At 38.2% G+C, this 18,714-nt stretch overlaps 1 protein-coding gene across 6 annotated transcripts in view; it reads right to left on the reverse strand.

Moving 5' to 3' along the window:
• The window catches only part of PSEN1 (presenilin 1), a 67,236-nt gene that overhangs the window by 18,584 nt on the left and 29,938 nt on the right, over positions 1 to 18,714 (reverse strand). For all 6 annotated transcript variants that reach the window (XM_070377588.1, XM_070377587.1, XM_005893824.2 and 3 more), the window contains 3 exons: positions 10,104 to 10,171; positions 6,343 to 6,563; positions 2,089 to 2,187 (listed from right to left, as the gene is read on the reverse strand). In XM_070377588.1, coding sequence (XP_070233689.1) covers positions 2,089 to 2,187; positions 6,343 to 6,563; positions 10,104 to 10,171 — 388 coding nt within the window. The remainder of the gene's footprint in view (positions 1 to 2,088; positions 2,188 to 6,342; positions 6,564 to 10,103; positions 10,172 to 18,714) is intronic.

An 18,714-nucleotide genomic window follows, 5' to 3' on the forward strand; every position in this document is an offset into this window, starting at 1 on the left:
TTACTGTACATAAGAGAAAACTATGCAGACATTTTATGTATGCATGCTAAATCACTTCAGTCGTGTCCGACTCTACGCTCCCATGGACTGTAGTCAATCAGGCTCCTCTGTCCATGGGATTCTCCAAGGCAAGAATACCAGAGTGGGTTGCCATGCCCTCCACCAGCGGATCTTCCCAATCCAAGGAAGAAACCCGTGTCTCTTACATCTCTTGCATTGGCAGGTGGGTTCTTTACAGCTAGTACCACCTGGGAAGCCTGAAAAATGCTGATTTTCCCAATTTTCTGATATTTTCTTCTTTCCTTTACTATTCCCTCTTCATTTCTCACTCTCTAAACAGAGCAGTTGAGAAAGATCTATTTCTGGTGTCCTTTCCTCTTTTCCTTTTATTTGAATCACTCATCTAATCCCACAGCTGCAACTACTACCTCTATATTGGCGTTCTGCAATTCTGCATCTCTATTACTAACCTTTCCCTCTGCCCTGGTACTTCATTTATAAACCCATGACGGAAATTTCTCCCCGCATGGCTCACAGATCCTGCCAAGAAAATTAGATATGGGCCACAGGCAGCACTACACAGATTTCTCAAATAAGAAAAACTTCTCTTTTTCATCATCCTTCTTTTAGGCTTTAAACTTCTCTTACTCGTCGTCACTAAGAACAACTGAAATGATCCCCAAAAGCTCTCATTGAGGCCTTTCCCTTGACTGTCATCATCATTCCATAATCAGACTTTCATCATTTTTTACCTAGATCATGGCAATATTCACTTAGTTATGTTTCCCAGTATCTCAGTTCTCACTCCCTCCCATTCATCTTGCCCAAAGCTGCAAGCTTACAAAGGCACATTACTCTTCAAGAATCTCCTATGATTTTCAAGCTATCATGAAGAGGATACAAAGATTTAAACTAGTCCCTCAAAGCTATCCTGGATCTTGCCTGAAGTGCCTTTCCAAACCCACCCCCTAGTACTCTCCCCATTTTGTACTCCATGTTCTAGTCAACTTGAACACTTGAAACTTGAAAAAGATGCCCCACATTTACATTTCCAATGTGTGGGGCTTCCCTCATAGCTCAGTTGGTAAAGAATCTGCCTGCAATGTGGAAGACCCTGGTTCGATTCCTGGGTTGGGAACATCTGCTAGAGAAGGGACAGGCTACCCACTCTGGTATTCTTGGGCTTCCCTTGTGGCTCAGCTGGTAAATAATCCACCTGCAATGCAGGAGACCTGGGTTCGATTCCTGGATCCAACTCATTCTTTGCAACAAGCCCACTTCTCAAACTGACTCTTCCATCTGTGCGTGCCAAAATCCAATCCACTCTTAAAAGGGTCAATCCAAATGCTCTCTCTTCAATGAAGCCTTCCATGATTCTCCATTCAGATTTTCCCTGTTTTGAGCTCTTTCTGCACTTCCTATTCCTTCTGAATCTGGTAACAGTCTGCCTTGAATATTGTTTATCCATTTGTCTTATCTCACTTCTAAACTGTAAGCAAGGGAATACCCTGGCAGTCCAGTGGTTAGGAATCCACGCTTTCACTGCCAAGGTTTTGGTTTCCATCCCCGGTCGGGTCAGGGAAATAAGATCCTATGCACTCTGAGGGAAAGCAAAGCATCTTAACCATCTTTATATCCTCCACAGTGCTCTATGGAAGCAGATCAGGTCAATGACCAACAAATACATAATGAATGATTTGGAAGAGTATGACTCTACAACAAACCAAAAATAAAGGCCAACCCATAGTGAAGGAACAATATAATTTTTTCAACATACTAGTGTGAGAGCCGCCTACAATATATGTATGTAACAAATATTCAATACTTGTTAACTAATAAGATTTTAAATAATACTGGCTCCCCAATCTCTAAATATTTCTTCTATCTCCACACACACTGAAAACTCTCTTCAATCAATGTCAGATAGAAGATAATAATTTGCAAAGAAACAGAGATCTGCAGGAGTCCCACCAATGCTATGCGTTTAAGGTAAAAAAAAGTACCATGATAATGATCATAATTACGTGCATTTGAATCTTTATAAATTCTAAGCTGTTTACTAATTTAACATCATTCTGAAATACTTACAAGAGTAAATAAGAGCTGGGAAGAGAGTTTCATTTCTCTCCTGAGCTGTTTCAACCAGCATACGAAGTGGGCCTTTTGGACACAAAACAGCCACTAAATCTAGGAAAAGAAAAATAGAAATGACATCTGAAAAATGTATTCACGGAAACTTGTAAATGAATGTGTTAGGGAAGAATTAACCAATTGAAAAGGTTTAATTTTTTTTCTACAAGAAAGATACTGAATGAATATGAAATCAGCAGCAGGTAAGCTGATGGGGGAGGGAGGCGGGGACAATCTAAACAAAATACACAGCACCACGCAGAGATCTTTGCTTTTGGTTTGCTTGCTATTTGGTTAGTTTACAATGTATTTTGGGTTCTAGGAGTAAGTCTTCCCAGTTTGAAAGAAAACAGGCAGAAATAATCACAAGACAGAATTATTCTAGAGCAGTTGTCAATTTCCAATAAGCAGAAACAAGGACAAGCCATTTCCAAACTAAACATAACTATGAACCACAAACCGAAGTTTTACACCTTAGGAGGGATTTAATAGAGAGGATATGACTGAACTTTTTCAAAATATGAAGAACAGAGTAGAAAAGATGCATCTCCTCTTTTTTTTTTGGTTACAGGAGTGGGGTCCTCTCTTCTTTTGAAAATAGTGTATGTACTACTTAGGAATACTTGAAATAAGAGGGCAATAAATTTAAACAAAATAATTAATAAACCTCTGTGTGAGAATTTTTAGCATTTCTTCAGTTCTCCTGTCAAAAGCACTTCACAAGTATTTAGGTCTCAGAATACATATGGTGCTAAAAAGTGTCTTACAAAAACTGCAACTCAAAACGAGGAAGCAGTAATGCATAAATTATTCTTGATGGTACCACCTTCTCTTGTTCAACAACTGCAATTTTTTTCTTACATTTACTGTGTCATGAAAATTCAGAATATAAAAATACAGAAAACAACTTCAAGCATTTAAAATGTAAAACGGATATAGGTAAATTTGTAAAGGAAGATTTGATCACTTGCATTGACATCACTATCATTCAGATGCATGTAAGTAATAAATCTCACACTTTCAAGTGGTCGTATCTTCTTGTACACTACTACTACCACTGCCATAATAAAACACACAAATGTACAGGAAACTCTGGTCTCACTGCTTCCACTTTGATTTGTTGGGATGGGAAAAGGGGAATTTGCCATGCTCTGAAATAATGAGATTTTCAACCTGTTTCAATCTTTAGTATTCTGTAACTATCTTGGTTTTTCAACATACTTCGTCATATAGAAATGATAAATGATAAACCCTTATTTTTAGAGCAATTAAATTAATCTTGTTTTGAAAGCTTTCAGTTCAGTTCAGTTGCTCAGTCGTGTCCAACTCTCTGTGACCCCATGAATCACAGCACGCCAGGCCTCCCTGTCCATCACCAACTCCCAGAGTTTACTCAAACTCATGCCCATTGAGTCGGTGATGCCATCCAGCCATCTCATCCTCTGTCATCCCCTTCTCCTCCTGCCCCCAATCCCTTCCACCATCAGGGTCTTTTCCGATGAGTCAACTCTTCACATGAGGTGACCAAGTATTGGAGTTTCAGCTTTAGCATCATTCCTTCCAATGAACACCCAGGACTGATCTCCTTTAGAATGGACTGGTTGGATCTCCTTGCAGTCCAAGGGACTCTCAAGAGTCTTCTCCAACACCACAGTTCAAAAGCATCAATTCTTTGGCGCTCAGCTTTCTTCACAGTCCAACTCTCACATCCATACATGACCACAGGAAAAACCATAGCCTTGACTAGATGGACCTTTGTTGGCAAAGTAATGTCTCTGCTTTTTAATATGCTGTCTAGGTTGGTCATAACTTTCCTTCCAAGGAGTAAGCATCTTTTAATTTCATGGCTGCAGTCACCATCTGCAGTGATTTTGGAGCCAAAAAAATAAAGTCTGATACTGTTTCCACTGTTTCCCCATCTATTTGCCATGAAGTGATGGGACCAGATGCCATGATCTTCGTTTTCTGAATGTTGAGCTTTAAGCCAACTTTTCCACTCTCCTCTTTCACTTTCATCAAGAGGCTTTTTAGTTCCTCTTCACTTTCTGCCATAAGGGTGGTGTCATCTGCATATCTGAGGTGATTGATATTTCTCCTGGCAATCTTGATTCCAGCTTGTGCTTCTTCCAGCCCAGCATTTCTCATGATGTACTCTGCATAGAAGTTAAATAAGCAGGGTGACAATACACAGCCTTGACGTACTTCTTTTCCTGTTTGGAACCAGTCTATTGTTCCATGTCTATTGTTCTAACGTTGCTTCCTGACCTGCATACAAATTTCTCAAGAGGTAGGTCAGGTGGTCTGGTATTCCCATCTCTTTCAGAATTTTCCACAGTTTATTGTGATCCACACAGTCAAAGGCTTTGGCATAGTCAATAAAGCAGAAATAGATGTTTTTCTGGAACTCTCTTGCTTTTTCGATGATCCAGTGGATGTTAGCAATTTGATCTCTGGTTCCTCTACCTTTTCTAAAACCAGCTTGAACGTCTGAAAGCTTTAGAACAACCTTTTTGACAAACTGAGACATCTTGAGATCTTCTGAAAATGGAATTATGAATCATTACTCTAAATATTAGACTCTTATTTCAAAGTCTCTTATTTCAGAGGAACTCAAAGGTCTGTAGAGATAATTTGTATATGTATACAAGAAACAGAGGGTTGATGGGGAGTAACAGTGTATTGTATTAGAAAGAATATGGGACTTAGGACTCAGATTCTAGATCAAATGGTGTAAGCTTTGGTAAATACTTTACCTCTACAAACTTCCGGCCTTTAGCAGTGAAACAAGTACAACAACCTTGTTTACTTCACAAGATTATATATTTTTGAGGAACGGCTAATATTTACTGGTAGATACTGTATACATTTACTGTATGCATTGTTCAATTTAATCTTCATAACAACTAAGACTCCACTGGTTGAGTGTGGTGTGTCTGTAGTGACATACCCAATAAATTACAGGAGTAAAAGAGTCTGGATTTGAATCAGGCAGTCTGTCTCCAGAAACGGCTTTTTTTTTTTTTTTTTTAATATCAAAAACAGAATCAGATTCTTTATTATGATTCACCCCGATGTTTCGTTTATTAAGTTTTAACTTGCTCTAGGAGAAGGCAATGGCACCCTACTCCAGTATTCTTGCCTGGAAAATCCCATGGACGGAGGGGCCTGGTAGGCTGCAGTCCATGGGGTTGCAAAGAGTCGGACACGACTGAGTGACTTTACTTTCACTTTTCATTTTGATGCACTGGAGAAGGAAATGGCAACCCACTCCAGTGTTCTTGCCTGGAGAATCCCAGGGACGGGAGGGCCTGGTGGGCTGCCGTCTATGGGGTCGCACAGAGTCAGACACGACTGAAGCGACTTAGCAGCAGCAGTATGTCATAATGGTGCCCTGTGAGGCCTACATCATAAGACTGTAAGGGAGGTGAAAGTTACACTGCACACCTTGCTGAAGAGCTCAGCATTGTACATTTAGAATGTCTGGAACTCCAAATTGAGGTCTGCGTTGCAGATTTAATATGTACAGAGACATGTATAACTTTGATTTCTATTTTTGGTATCTATGAAGCAAGAGATTGTTTCACTTACTTTGCCTAAAGAGAGAAACCTTGGATAAGTAACTGCTGTTGTTACCACTGGCAGAACCAGGTGGCTAGACTACTGGCAAAGTCTCAAGGGTCTGTAAAAACACACAAATAGGCCAAAATAGGATGGCTGCCTAAAGTTCAGCTAACTTGGATCCCAAGTTAGCTGAACTTGGATCCCATTCTTTGATCAAGGATGCCTGGATTAAGACATGAAAAGCACAACTCTCCAGTGAGCTCCATCACACGTAGCTCCACTGCTGTCCATAAAGGGTACAAACTCCCACTGCTGTTTGCTCACTCATTTGATCCCAAAGGGCTCCTGAGGTCATTTATGTCAGTGGTAGCAATGGGATGTGAATCTAAGTCTTACAACCAGAAGTCTATGGATCCTTCTGTTAACTCATCCCTGAGTTAAACTGGAGGCAATAATAAAATATTTTTAAAGGACTCAACTTCAAAAGATTTGAAATCTTTATATGAAAAAGATATTACAGCTAACTGATTATTTACTGAAAAGTTATGGGATATTACTGTTATTTTCCCTAAGTCAAGATAACTAGAAGAGGAAGGAAAACACACCAGGAGGTATTTCTGTGATGAACAAAATGTCAGTCTCGGGTTTTACCATATACTGAAATCACAGCCAAGATGAGCCAGGCGGTCCATTCTGGGAGGTACTTGATAAATACCAGGGCCATGAGGGCACTGATCATAATGAGATATGCCTGCTGGAGTCTCAGTGGACCTTTCCAATGAATGGCGATCATTCCCACCACACCAAAATTCCAGATCAGGAGGGCAACCGAAATGTAGTCCATGGCAACATTATAGGTTTTAAACACTTCCCTGAAAAAAATTAAACAGATACTTGTATCATTCATAAAAATGGGAAACAAGTATCACAGCCACAGCTGTAAAAATAAGTACAAAAACTAAAAAGAAAAAAAAAGGCCATATAACACCTAAAATGCTATTCTGTACTTCAGGAAATCCTTGCAGTATCTGAAATTGGAAAAAAAATGAAACATGTAAAATAAAGTTTAGAGCTTAGGACATACGATATTATTTTCATAAAATTAAATTTAGTGCATCCATTTAAATATATGCATTTTATACATATGTTTATACACAAAACATGGAATATAGGCATGACATATTGCTGCCTGGAAAAAAAAAAAACATGATCTTATTTATGTGAAATAGTGTATGAGAAGAGAGATCAAGAGATCAATATAGTAATTCCTGAAAAGATGCAGGACATAGCTTTAGATGCCAGGAATTTGAAATTTCTTAACTTATCTTCTTTTCTTTTTTTCACAATGAATGTTTAGCATTTTTACCATGAAGAAAACAATATTTTAATTTGGGTGGGAGGAAACCCCATTTTAAAGTAAAGAGATACAAATATAGAAGACAGGTAACTGAGGACAAAGAAGGCAGTCATTTAAGTGCAAACTAGATTCTGGAGACTATGCAGAAAGATGATCTTTCCATTTAGAAATTTCAAAGCAAATGTTGCAATAGCTAGACAATGCAGCTATTTACAGTATTTTAAATATCCTAGCACTTGACACAAAACCCCCAAAATTCCAAACTATCGTTAACTGTGCAAAATTCTTCAAAAGATGGGAATACCAGACCACCTGACCTGCCTCCTGAGAAGTCTATACACTCCTGAGAAGTCAAGAAGTAACAGTTAGAACTGGACATGGAACAAGAGACTGGTTCCAAACTGCAAAAGAAGTACATCAAGGCTGTATATTGTCACCCTGCTTTTTAACTTATATGCAGAGTACATCATGAGAAACACTGGGCTGGATGAAGCACAAGCTGGAATCAAGACTGCCAGGAGAAATATCAGTAACTTCAGATATGCAGATGATACCACCTTTATGGCAGAAGTGAAGAACTAAAGAGCCTCTTGATGAAAGTGAAAGAGGAGAGTGAAAAAGTTGGCTTAAAACTCAACATTCTGAAAACTAAGATCAAGGGATCCGGTCCCATCACTTCATGGAAAATAGATGGGGAAGCAATGGAAACAGTGACAGACTTTATATTTTTGGGCTCCAAAATCACTGCAGATGGTGAATACTGCCATGAAATTAAAAGACACTTGCTCCTTGGAAGAAAAGTTATGACCAATCTAGACAGCTTATTAAAAAGCAGAGACATTACTTTTCCAACAAAGGTCTGTCTAGTCAAAGCTATGGGTTTTCCAGTAGTCATGTATGGATATGAGTTGGACCATAAAAAAAGCTGAGCACCCAAGAATTGATGCTTTTGAACTGTGGTGTTGGAGAAGACTCTTGAGAGTCCCTTGGACTACAAGGAGATCCAACCAGTCCATTCTAAAGGAAATCAGTCCTGAGTGTTCACTGGAAGGACTGATGCTGAAGCTGAAACTCCAATACTTTAGCCACCTGATGCAAAGAGCTGACTCTTCTGAAAAGACTGTGATGCTTAGAAACATTGAGGGCAGGAGCAGAAGGGGACGAAAGAGGATGAGATGGTTGAATGGCATCACCGACTCAATGGACATGAGTCTGGGTAAACTCTGGGAGTTGGTGATGGACAGGGAGGCCTGGCATGCTGTGGTCCATGGGGTTGCAAAAAGTTGGACATGACTGAGCGACTAGACTGAGTTATTCTTTGGCATCAATAAACAGGAGTGGTCTACGGTTTCCTTTTTCTTGATTATTTATGGGGTTTTGGTATAAATATTATTCTGGCTTCTTAAAAAGAATCTGGAAGCTTTCTGCTTTTTCTATGTCCTGAAACAGTTAAAATAGTATCAGAATTATCAGTTCCTAAAAGGTTTAATAGAATTTTCTTATGAAATTATTTGAGCCTGGTATTATTGTTATTGGTGGAGGTGGACAAGAACCTCTTCAACAACTTTCTGTATTTTTTTTCTTTCCTGTACTTAGATTTTCTATCACTTCAGTGGTCACTAGTGGCAATTAGCTTTTTCCGAGAAAATAATCTATTTCATAGAGATTCTTACATTGATTTCTTTGGTCTATGGTCATTCTCCCTGCCTCTACCAAAGAATTAATCCTTCAGTTTATTTTTTACTTTTAATGTTTCTGTTCCTAATTTAAGAGCTAGTGCAATGACCTGCATTCTGTTACTGGGGCTGAGAGAAAGACCAAGTGGGCAAATCTCTGAGCCTCTCTATTCTCTTCAACAGAGCAGCTCCACTTTTTTCTATGCTGTATGTGCAGTTCTCATGTAAGATTTCAGTTGAAAGAAAAAAAAGACTGATAAAAAAAATGAAAGTTTGAAAATCAATTAATTCATGTTTATACTTGTTTGAAATGCATTAATATTGATTTATAAATTATACTAAAGAATACAGTAAATTTGCTTTACTAAAAAGACAGAATTAACTGCAGTGTTGAGTTCTTTAAGTTCTTATTATAAATAAGGATCAACAAAAGCATATCCCTATGGTGATTGCAGCCATGAAATTAAAAGACGCTTACTCCTTGGAAGGAAAGTTATGACCAACCTAGAAAGAAAGAAAGAAAAGTCACTCAGTCATGTCTGACTCTTTGCAACCCTGTGGACTGTAGCCTACCAGGCTTCTCCGTCCATGGGATTCTCCAGGCAAGAATACTGGAGTGGGTTACCATTTCCTTCTCCAGGGGATCTTCCCGACTCAGGGATCGAACCTGGGTCTCCCGCATTGGAGGCAGACGCTTTAACCTCCGAGCCACCACCAACCTAGACAGCATGTTAGAAAGCAGAGCCATTACTTTGCCAACAAAGTTCCATCTAGTCAAGGCTATGGTTTTTCCAGTGGTCATGTATGAATGTGAGAGTTGGACTATAAAGAAAGCTGAGCACCGAAGAATGGATGCTTTTGAACCGTGGTGTTGGAGAAGACTCTTGAGAGTCCCTTGGACTACAAGCAGATCCAACCGGTCCATTCTAAAGGAGATCAGTCCTGGGTGTTCATTGGAAGGACTGATGTTGAAGCTCCAATACTTTAGCCACCTGATGTGAAGAGCTGACTCATTAGAAAAGACCCTGATGCTGGGAAAGATTGAAGGCAGGAGGAGAAGCAACGACAGAGGATGAGATGGTTGGATGGCATCACCAACTCAATGGACATGAGTTTGAGTAAACTCCGGAGTTGGTGATGGACAGGGAGGTCTGGCGTGCTGCAGTCCATGGGGTCACAAAGAGTCGGACACAACTGAGCGACTGAACTGAACTGAACTTATTGATAATATTAACAAGTTGTATACATACCAAGGATGATCTATACATGGAAACAATAATTTAAGAATAACTCATCAACAAAGAACATTTCTTTAAGTGACAGTTATAGAGTCCAAACAGTTAATTTCTGAAAAAGAGACCAAATATTTAACCACTTACCCCAAGTAAATGAATGAGAAAAAGAACAGCAACAACAGGGATGAAACAATAAGCCAGGCATGGATGACCTAGAAAAGAATTTCAATATAATTAACAGATCCCGCAACCTAAAAAAAAAATCCAAACTTCTTACTTCAAAAACAGTATGTTATTTCTGTGTATGTTATGATTTTCAAATACCAAAACAGAAGCAGCTTTAGGAACAGTAAATACCTGTAACAGTTGGTGCTCAACTACTAATAAAATAGAAATTTCATACATAGAGACCTTCATTCCTTTAGAAATAGGTAAAATTTTAAAAGAAAAGATACATTCAAAATAAATTATCAAAGACAACCTACAGAATGGGAAAAAATATTTCCAAATGATATGACTGACAAGGGGTTAATATCCAAAATATATGAACAAATCACAGAACTCAACACCAAGAAAAGAAAAAAACAAAGAGCCCAATCAAAAAAATGGGAGAACACAATTTCTCAACAAATACATACAAATGGCCAACAGGCGCACGAAAAGATACTCAATACCACTAATTATTAGAGAAATGCAAATCAAAACAACAATGAGGTATTACCTCATACTTGTCAGAATGGCCATCATCAAAATGACCACAAATAACAAATGTTGCGGAGGATATAGAAAAAAGGGAACTTTTGTACCCTGTTAGAGGCAATGAAAATTGGTACAGCCACTGTGAAAAATAAAATGAAGGTTCCTCAAAAAACTAAAATTACCATATGATCCAGCACTTCCACTCTTGGATATGTATCCAGAAAAAAAAAAAAAAATCACTAATTTGAAAAGATACATGAACGCCTGTGTTCACAGCAGCACTATTTACAACAGGCAACATATGCAAGCAACCCAACTGCCCATCAGCAGACAAATGGATAAAGAAGATGCAGTACATGTAAACACACACACACACACACACACACACACACAGGGATACTACTCAGCCTTAAAAAGGAATGAAATTCTGCCACTTACAGCAACATGGATGGACCTAAAGAATATTAGGCTTAATGAAATAAGTCAGAGAAAGACAAATACTGTATGATACCATTTATAAGTGGAATCTAAAAAATAATACAGATGAATGTACATGCAAAACAGAAACAGATACACAGATATAGGAAAAAAACAGTGATTACCAAAGGTGAATGAGAAGTGGGGGGTATAAATTAGGAGTATGCCAATGTTCACAGAAGGACTATCTACAATGGGTAAGACACAGAAGCATCCTGAATGTCCATCAACAGAGGAATGGATAAAGAAAACGTGGTACATATATACACTGGAATACTACTCAGCCATAAAAAGAACCAAATAATGTCACTGTAGCAACATGAATGAACCTAGAGATTGTTATACTGAGTGAAGTAAGTCAGACACAGAAAGATAAATATCATATGATATTGCTTATATGTGGAATCTAAAACAAGGGGGGCTACAAATGAACTTATTTACAAAACAGAGTCACAGATATAGAAAACAAACATCATTACCAAAGGATGAAGGGAGCGTGGGATAAACTGTGAGATTGGGATTGACATACACACACTACTATACATAGAATAGACAACTAATAAGAACCTGCTGTATAGCACAGGGAACTCTACTCAATACTCTGTAATAGCCTCTATGGGAAAAGAATCCTAGAAAAAGCGAGTGGACATATACACACATCAGATCAGATCAGATCAGTCGCTCGGTCGTGTTTGACTCTTTGCGACCCCGTACATATATATATATATATATACGTACTAACACATGAAACTAACACAACATTGTAAATCAACTATACTCTAATAAAAATTTAAAAAAATAAATTGCGGGTATGTGATTAAGAGATACAAACCACTATGTGTAAAATAGATAAACAACAAGAATGTATTTTATAAATTAACTAGACTTCAATTAGAAAAGGTATCAATAGAGTCAACAGTTAACATTTATACTTTAAAGGAGCAATATTTTCAATAGAGGAATTCTGATGTATTCCTACAATAAAATTAATAAATAAAATAACTGATAATAAATTGATAAAATAACTGATAAAGTTACAAAACTGAAACTCAGAAATTCAGTTAAGTGACCAGTGTACACATACATTAACTCTACAGAGAAAATAGGCCTTCTAAATTATATAACCATTTGAAGAAAAAATATTCAGTATCCGAGATTTCAGTATTAGTATGCTATGTTTATTTTACTTGGTTCATTAATAATGCTTATGTGTCAGTCCATCATTATAACGCAGAATTCATACAGCACTATATAAATATTAGTCCCTATAACTCATGTAAAGCATATTAAAATGAGAGATAGAATCAGAACTTGATTTTTAATCAATTATTTTTTGGGGCCTAGCCATATAACATACTTTGGCCACCCGATGTGAAGAACTGACTCATTTGAAAAGACCCTGATGCTGGGAAAGATTGAAGGCAGGAGGAGAAGGGGATGACAGAGGATGAGATGGTTGGATGGCATCACCGACTCAATGGACATGAGTTTGAGTGGACTCTGGGAGACGGTGAAGGACAGGGAAGCCTGGTGTGCTGCAGTTGGTGGCGTCGCAAAGAGTCAGACACAATTGAGCGACTGGACTGAACAGAACTGAACATATAGCACGCAGGATCTTAGTTCCCCAACCAGGGATAGAAACCATGCCCCCTTCAGTGGAAGCACGAAGCCTTAACCACTGGACCACTAGGAAAAGTCCCTAGAGCTTGATTAATCTATTATACAAGATAAAAAAAATTATGGTAATTTTACGTGATGAGTATATTTGGGAAAATACTATACAACCCAAGGAGTCTGCAGTTTTAAAAAACAGAATGGAGAAATATGATAAACTGTCAAGTAATTTTTAACCAAAAGTAAAATTATTTTAAGGTAGATACACCCATAATAATCTTTATTCTTTCAATGAATTTTACTGTTATGACAGAAGAAGCTACTCAACCACCAACTTTTCCAAACATATCTCTTAACCAGAAAGATCAAATTAAACCTTAAAGAAATAAAAAAGAAAGCTCCAGGGCTTCCCTGGCAGCTTGGTGGTAAAGAATCTGCCTGTCAATGCAGGAGACACAGGTTTGATCCCTGGTCCAGGAAGATCCTACATGCCTTGGAACAACTAAGGTCCTGCCACACAACTAACTGAGACTGTGCTCTGGAGCCTGGGAGCCGCAGCTACTGAGCCCACGTGCCGCAATTCCTGTGCTTCAAGACAAGAGAAGCCACCACAAGGAGAAGCTTGAGCAGTTAAGTGAGTAACCCGTGCACTGCAATTAAAGAATAGACTCTGCTCTACATAACTAGAAGTCTATACAGCAATGAAGACCCAGCATAGCCAGAAATAAATTATAAAAAGAAAAGCTTCAGATCAAGAATATTATTTTGTCTCCATTTAAAAGAAAAAATCTTCCACCCCCACCTCCCAGATCTAGCTGTTCCAATTATACAGCTCTAAGTTATCAAAATCTAGTTGTTACTAAAGTTAACATTAGAATCTATGTTCATTTTCTCTTTTGGCTCTGTTTTGATCATTCAAGGTGACATGTGATTATTAAATCCTTTGAAAGAAAAGATTTCTTAAAAAGTCTCTCTGCCTTTCTTTAAAACAACTTTATAAAATGTTACAACTTGGGAAAAGGTCAAAAGAGTGGTTTTCCATCATGAAAGTTGGTATTCCTTCAACAGTTAAATATTCTAAATTTACTATCCAAATACAATAAATTTAATTTCTGGTGTTCTTACACAAAAACTTCCCCTAACATTTTATTATAAAAATTTTCAAACACACAGTGAACCACTGCCCATATACCACCTAAATTCTATGGTTCACATTTGCTGTACTTGCTCTGTAACATTGCTATCCATCTCTCCACCTGATGAGTCCATTTTAATATGTATCAAAGTAAGCTGAAGACACCTGTACATTTCCCTCTAAGTACTTCAACTTTAGCAAAATGTTCTGAAGGGAGTCCTTTATTTCACGTGCAAAGAAAACAATAAAGCTTAAGCAAAAAGGAATCTTTCTATATGCATCCTAGCCCACTGTACTCCCAAGCCAGCTTTAGAAATAATCCAAATTTCATGGACTGTAGGCCTGCCAGGCTCCTCTGCTCAGGGAATTACCCAGGCAAGAATACTGGAGTGGGTTGCCATTTCCTTCTCCAGGGGATCTTCCCGACCCAGGGATCGGACTCAGGGATCGAACCCAGGTCTCCTACATTGCAGGCGGATTCTTTACCGCTGAGCCATGAGGGAAGCCCCATACAAAATAACACAAAACAATAAACTCTAAAGAGTGGAAGATGTACATGGATATTCCATATTAAACTCCAAATTAAGGGCGAGAGTAAATATTGCATACTAGGAATCCTCAACTTTCTTAAGGAAAGTTTTTTTATCTTGTTTTATGTGGGGAGGGGCAAGGGAACATGAAATGCTATTTTAAAAAAACAGTATTTTTCTGAATACAAAGTAATATATACTTATGACATATAGAAAATATAGAAACACTAAAAGAAAAAAACAATTTCCACTGACCACTGAGAACCAAAGTTGATATTAATCTTTCCTTTTCAGACATGTTTGTCTGCATATGTAAAGACCTTTAAAAAAATTAGAATCATGTAATATAAGAGTTTACATTCTGTCTTTTAAAACTCTATTTTTATTAGACAAATTCTCATTCCACCAAATATTTTTTGAAAATATAGATTTTAAATGCCTTTATAATAGTTTGCTTATATGCATGAGTTCACAATTTTTGCCTTATGCATGGGATCTGTAGGGTTTTCCTTCTTTTTCCAATTATATTTTATGCTAGGATTAGTATCTAGTATGCAAACATTTTTCAGCATTTTTAATTCTCTAGGATAAATCATGAAAGCAAAATTACAGAATCAAAGTGTACAGACTACTGATATATACTGGCTTAGTGACTCTGCAAATTAAGTTCTGATTAGTTTTTACCAAGTCAATAAGCTAAATGTTAATTTGCTATTTTAATATATATATTTTTTGCTAGTGAGGAAATATACATACACCCCTCTCTCCTCTTTTCCTCTCCTGGCTGTTTAGATTTCCTTCATAATTTCTCTTCTTGTGTTTTTAAAATATCTTATTAGGATATCCATAATTTTAATTATTTGTATGTGCTCTTCATACTGCAAAAATATTAGCCCTCTGCCTGCAATAATGACTTTAAATGGTTTTCTTACTAGGTTAATCATAGATGTTATGATTTTCTGAATTATTACCTGAATTCAAAGCCTCTTCTGATGACTAAATAACACCTCCCCTTTTCCTAGAACATCAGGTGGTAAAACAGGCCTTTCTCATCTTGCAAAAATCCCTAGTTCAGCTTTCCTCTTGGCTCTGAAACAAATGAGCCCTGATTCAGTACAGTATGGCAAAGATCTCCTCTAAACACTGAACTATCTAGGCCAGAAATCATGTGACTTCAGTAAGCTATATGGTTTCATCTCTATCAAACAATAAATCATTAAACTGCCTTTTCCAGTTCTTCCTTTTCAAGGTTTGTTTGGTCTTTTAGCTTCCTGTGCTTCTCAAAGACATTGCACAACCAACTCCTGACACAACAAATCCTCAGGGCTTATTTCCAAACAGGTCCTGGCAAGTTTCTGAATTTCTGACTCAAAAGCCCCTTTTATTTTTATACTAAGAATCAAAGTAAACAACTTGTTGCTATAGGATTGGTTGGGCTGGCCAAGACATAAGCATTTTAAAAAACAAAGCAAAACGCCACCAGTGAATGGGTGGACATGGAAATCCAGCTGAGTATAAACCTTTAGACTGTCTAACACGAAGCACTAACTAAAAGATGCACAAAACCACCAAAAATACCTTGAGAAAGGTTCTAGTTAATAAGGAGTAACAAAGCCCATTCCATCCTGTCTCTCCTACCAAATACACCTATAAAATCTAGACCGAATGCACGTAGCTGCCAGTACATAGGCTGGGGAATCAGAAGCACCAGGAAGCCAGGGCTAAGTTTACCACCTTTTCCCTCCAGTATTGCCCTCCCCCACCTGCACTCAACACAACCTAAGTGGGCTTTAGCAAGATGAGAAGCCCTCTAAGTTCCTGCTGGAGAAGCAGAAAGAGGTTTCCAAACACCAAAGAAAGTAAATCCCTAGGGGACTCCCACTACCATGTGAAGAACAAAAGTAGCACACAATCCAGATACAAGTCACAAAGAGAGTCCAATAAAGCAGAGAAATGGAACTGGCAGGTAGACACTTCTATGTACACAAAATTGTATATAGTGAAAAAAAATATAAAAGTAACTGACACATGAGCACATTTAAGCAGTGGGAGGGGAATGGTTTTACATCATTTGCTCTTTGGGTGCCTGAGTGTAGATGACTCCGGTCACATCACATCTTTTGTCTTCAATCTCCAGATTCTGATGTCAGACTGTAAATGGTCATCACTTAGGTTAATACTTTTACCCACTCAACAAACAAGGTTAAACTCTGTATAATTTTAGAAGTCTGTGAACAGTAAAAAGGTGAATAGTGAAGGATATTCAATCTCACTAATAATCAACTAAAACCAAACTAAGACGTTTTTGCTTTGCCTATTAGGGTTAGAATATATATATATATATATATATCGGAAAAGGCAGTGGCACCCCACTCCAGTACTTTTGCCTAGAAAATCCCGTGGATGGAGGAGCCTGGTAGGCTGCAGTCCATGGGGTTGCTAGAGTCGGACATGACTGAAGTGACTTAGCAGCAGCAGCATACATATACATATATATATGTATGTATGTATGTATTTTTAACCACACTGTACAGCATGTGAGATTTTAGTTCCCTGACCAGGGATTGAACCCTTGCCCCCTGCAGTGGAGTGTAGAGTCCTAACCATTGGACTGCCAGGGAATTCCCTGCACAGGTATTTTTAAAAATTCAATGCTAGTGAAAGTAGAGTAAGACAGCCTCATTCACCACCAGTGTTAAGTACAAATTGATACTATCAATTTGAAAACAAAATTCTGCATACCAAGACAGCCAAAAATATGTAGACAATTTGCTCCAGAAATTCTGTGCCTGGGCTTATACCCTAAGGAAATAATTTGAAAAATTGAAAAGCTCTATGCATAAAGACATTCACTGTTTTTTAGGATAGTGAACATCTGGAAAGAACTGAGATGTCCAAATTAGGGGAAGTAAATGACAATACACTCACTGAGTCAAATATTATGTAGTCATTACACATATTTTCTAAGAATTTATAATACGGGAAAATGCTTATGCCAAAGTAATAGTTTTAAAAAAGGACACATACTGATTATACACTTGATTTTAATCATGTTAAAGAATATACTGAAGTATAGAAAACACAGAAGTAAAAAGAGTGTAGAATTCAATATTTGAAAAGTTAATATTTATTTCTTTTATTTGAGAACGAGCCTAAAGGTTTATGAACTGTAATAACTTGTCATTTTTCTGAGGCAGGAATCTGAAACATGTGCCGGACAGCTGAAATTCACCCTCAAGTTACTCAGGTAGCATGAGGTAGGGAGCAGAGACGGGGAGGTCTGGGCCTGTCTCTTCCCTGCATAACCGCCCCTGCCTTTATTTCCCAAGCAAAAAATTCCTGTTCCTGCAGGAGAGAAGGTGAGGGAATGGACGGGAATTCAGCCAGTCATCAGTGAGTTCAACATCGGCATCCGAAGGTGGCTTCACTGCTTTGTACTCAAGTTGAAGGGGCTTCCTCGGTGGCTCAGTGGTAAATAACCCACCTGCCAATGCAGGAGCCTTAGGAGGCTCAGATTCGACCCCTGAGTGAGGAAGATCCCCTGGAGAAGGAAATGGCAAAGCACTCCAGTATTCTTGCTGGGATAATCTCATGAACAGAGAAGCCTGGTGGGCTACATTCCATGGGTCACAGAGTCGGACACGACTGAGCAACTGAGCATGCATGCATTCAAGCTGAAAATCTGATTTTCTGTGGTTATACATTATTTTACGGGGGACAATTATATCATATAGTGCTATTTGTCAATGAGGGAATTCACAAAGGTCTTAGGATATATTCTTCTGGAAGGTCCTAAGTATACTGCAAACCAAAATGTTAAAACCATTTAGACTGCGATATTTTATGAAAACATTTGTTTTTCATTTATGCCTTTTTTGTTCCACAAATGAGGAGGGGGAGACTAAAAATTAACTTAGTTTTAGAATATAAGACCTTTTTCTTTAATAGACCAAGTAAGGTGACAGGACAATCCAACCATAAAATAAAGAAGATGGTGGAGGGCTTCCCTGGTGACGCGGTGGTAGAATTCACCTACCAATGCAAGAGACGTGGGTTCGATCCCTGATCTGGGAAGAGCCTACAAGTTGTGAAGCAATCAAGCCCATGTGCCGCAACTATTGGAGCCTGTGCTCTAGAGCCTGGGAGCCGCAACTACTGAGCCCATGCGGCACAACCACTGAAGCCTGTATGCCCTTGAGCCCACGTTCCCCAACCAGAGAAGCCGTCGCGATGAGAAGCCCAAGCACTTCAACTAGAGTAGCTCCCGCTCGCCTCAACTTGAGAAAAACCCACGCAACAA

The sequence above is a fragment of the Bos mutus genome, chromosome 10, assembly GCF_027580195.1.
Source record: "Bos mutus isolate GX-2022 chromosome 10, NWIPB_WYAK_1.1, whole genome shotgun sequence".
In the NCBI taxonomy this organism is placed as follows: domain Eukaryota; kingdom Metazoa; phylum Chordata; class Mammalia; order Artiodactyla; family Bovidae; genus Bos; species Bos mutus.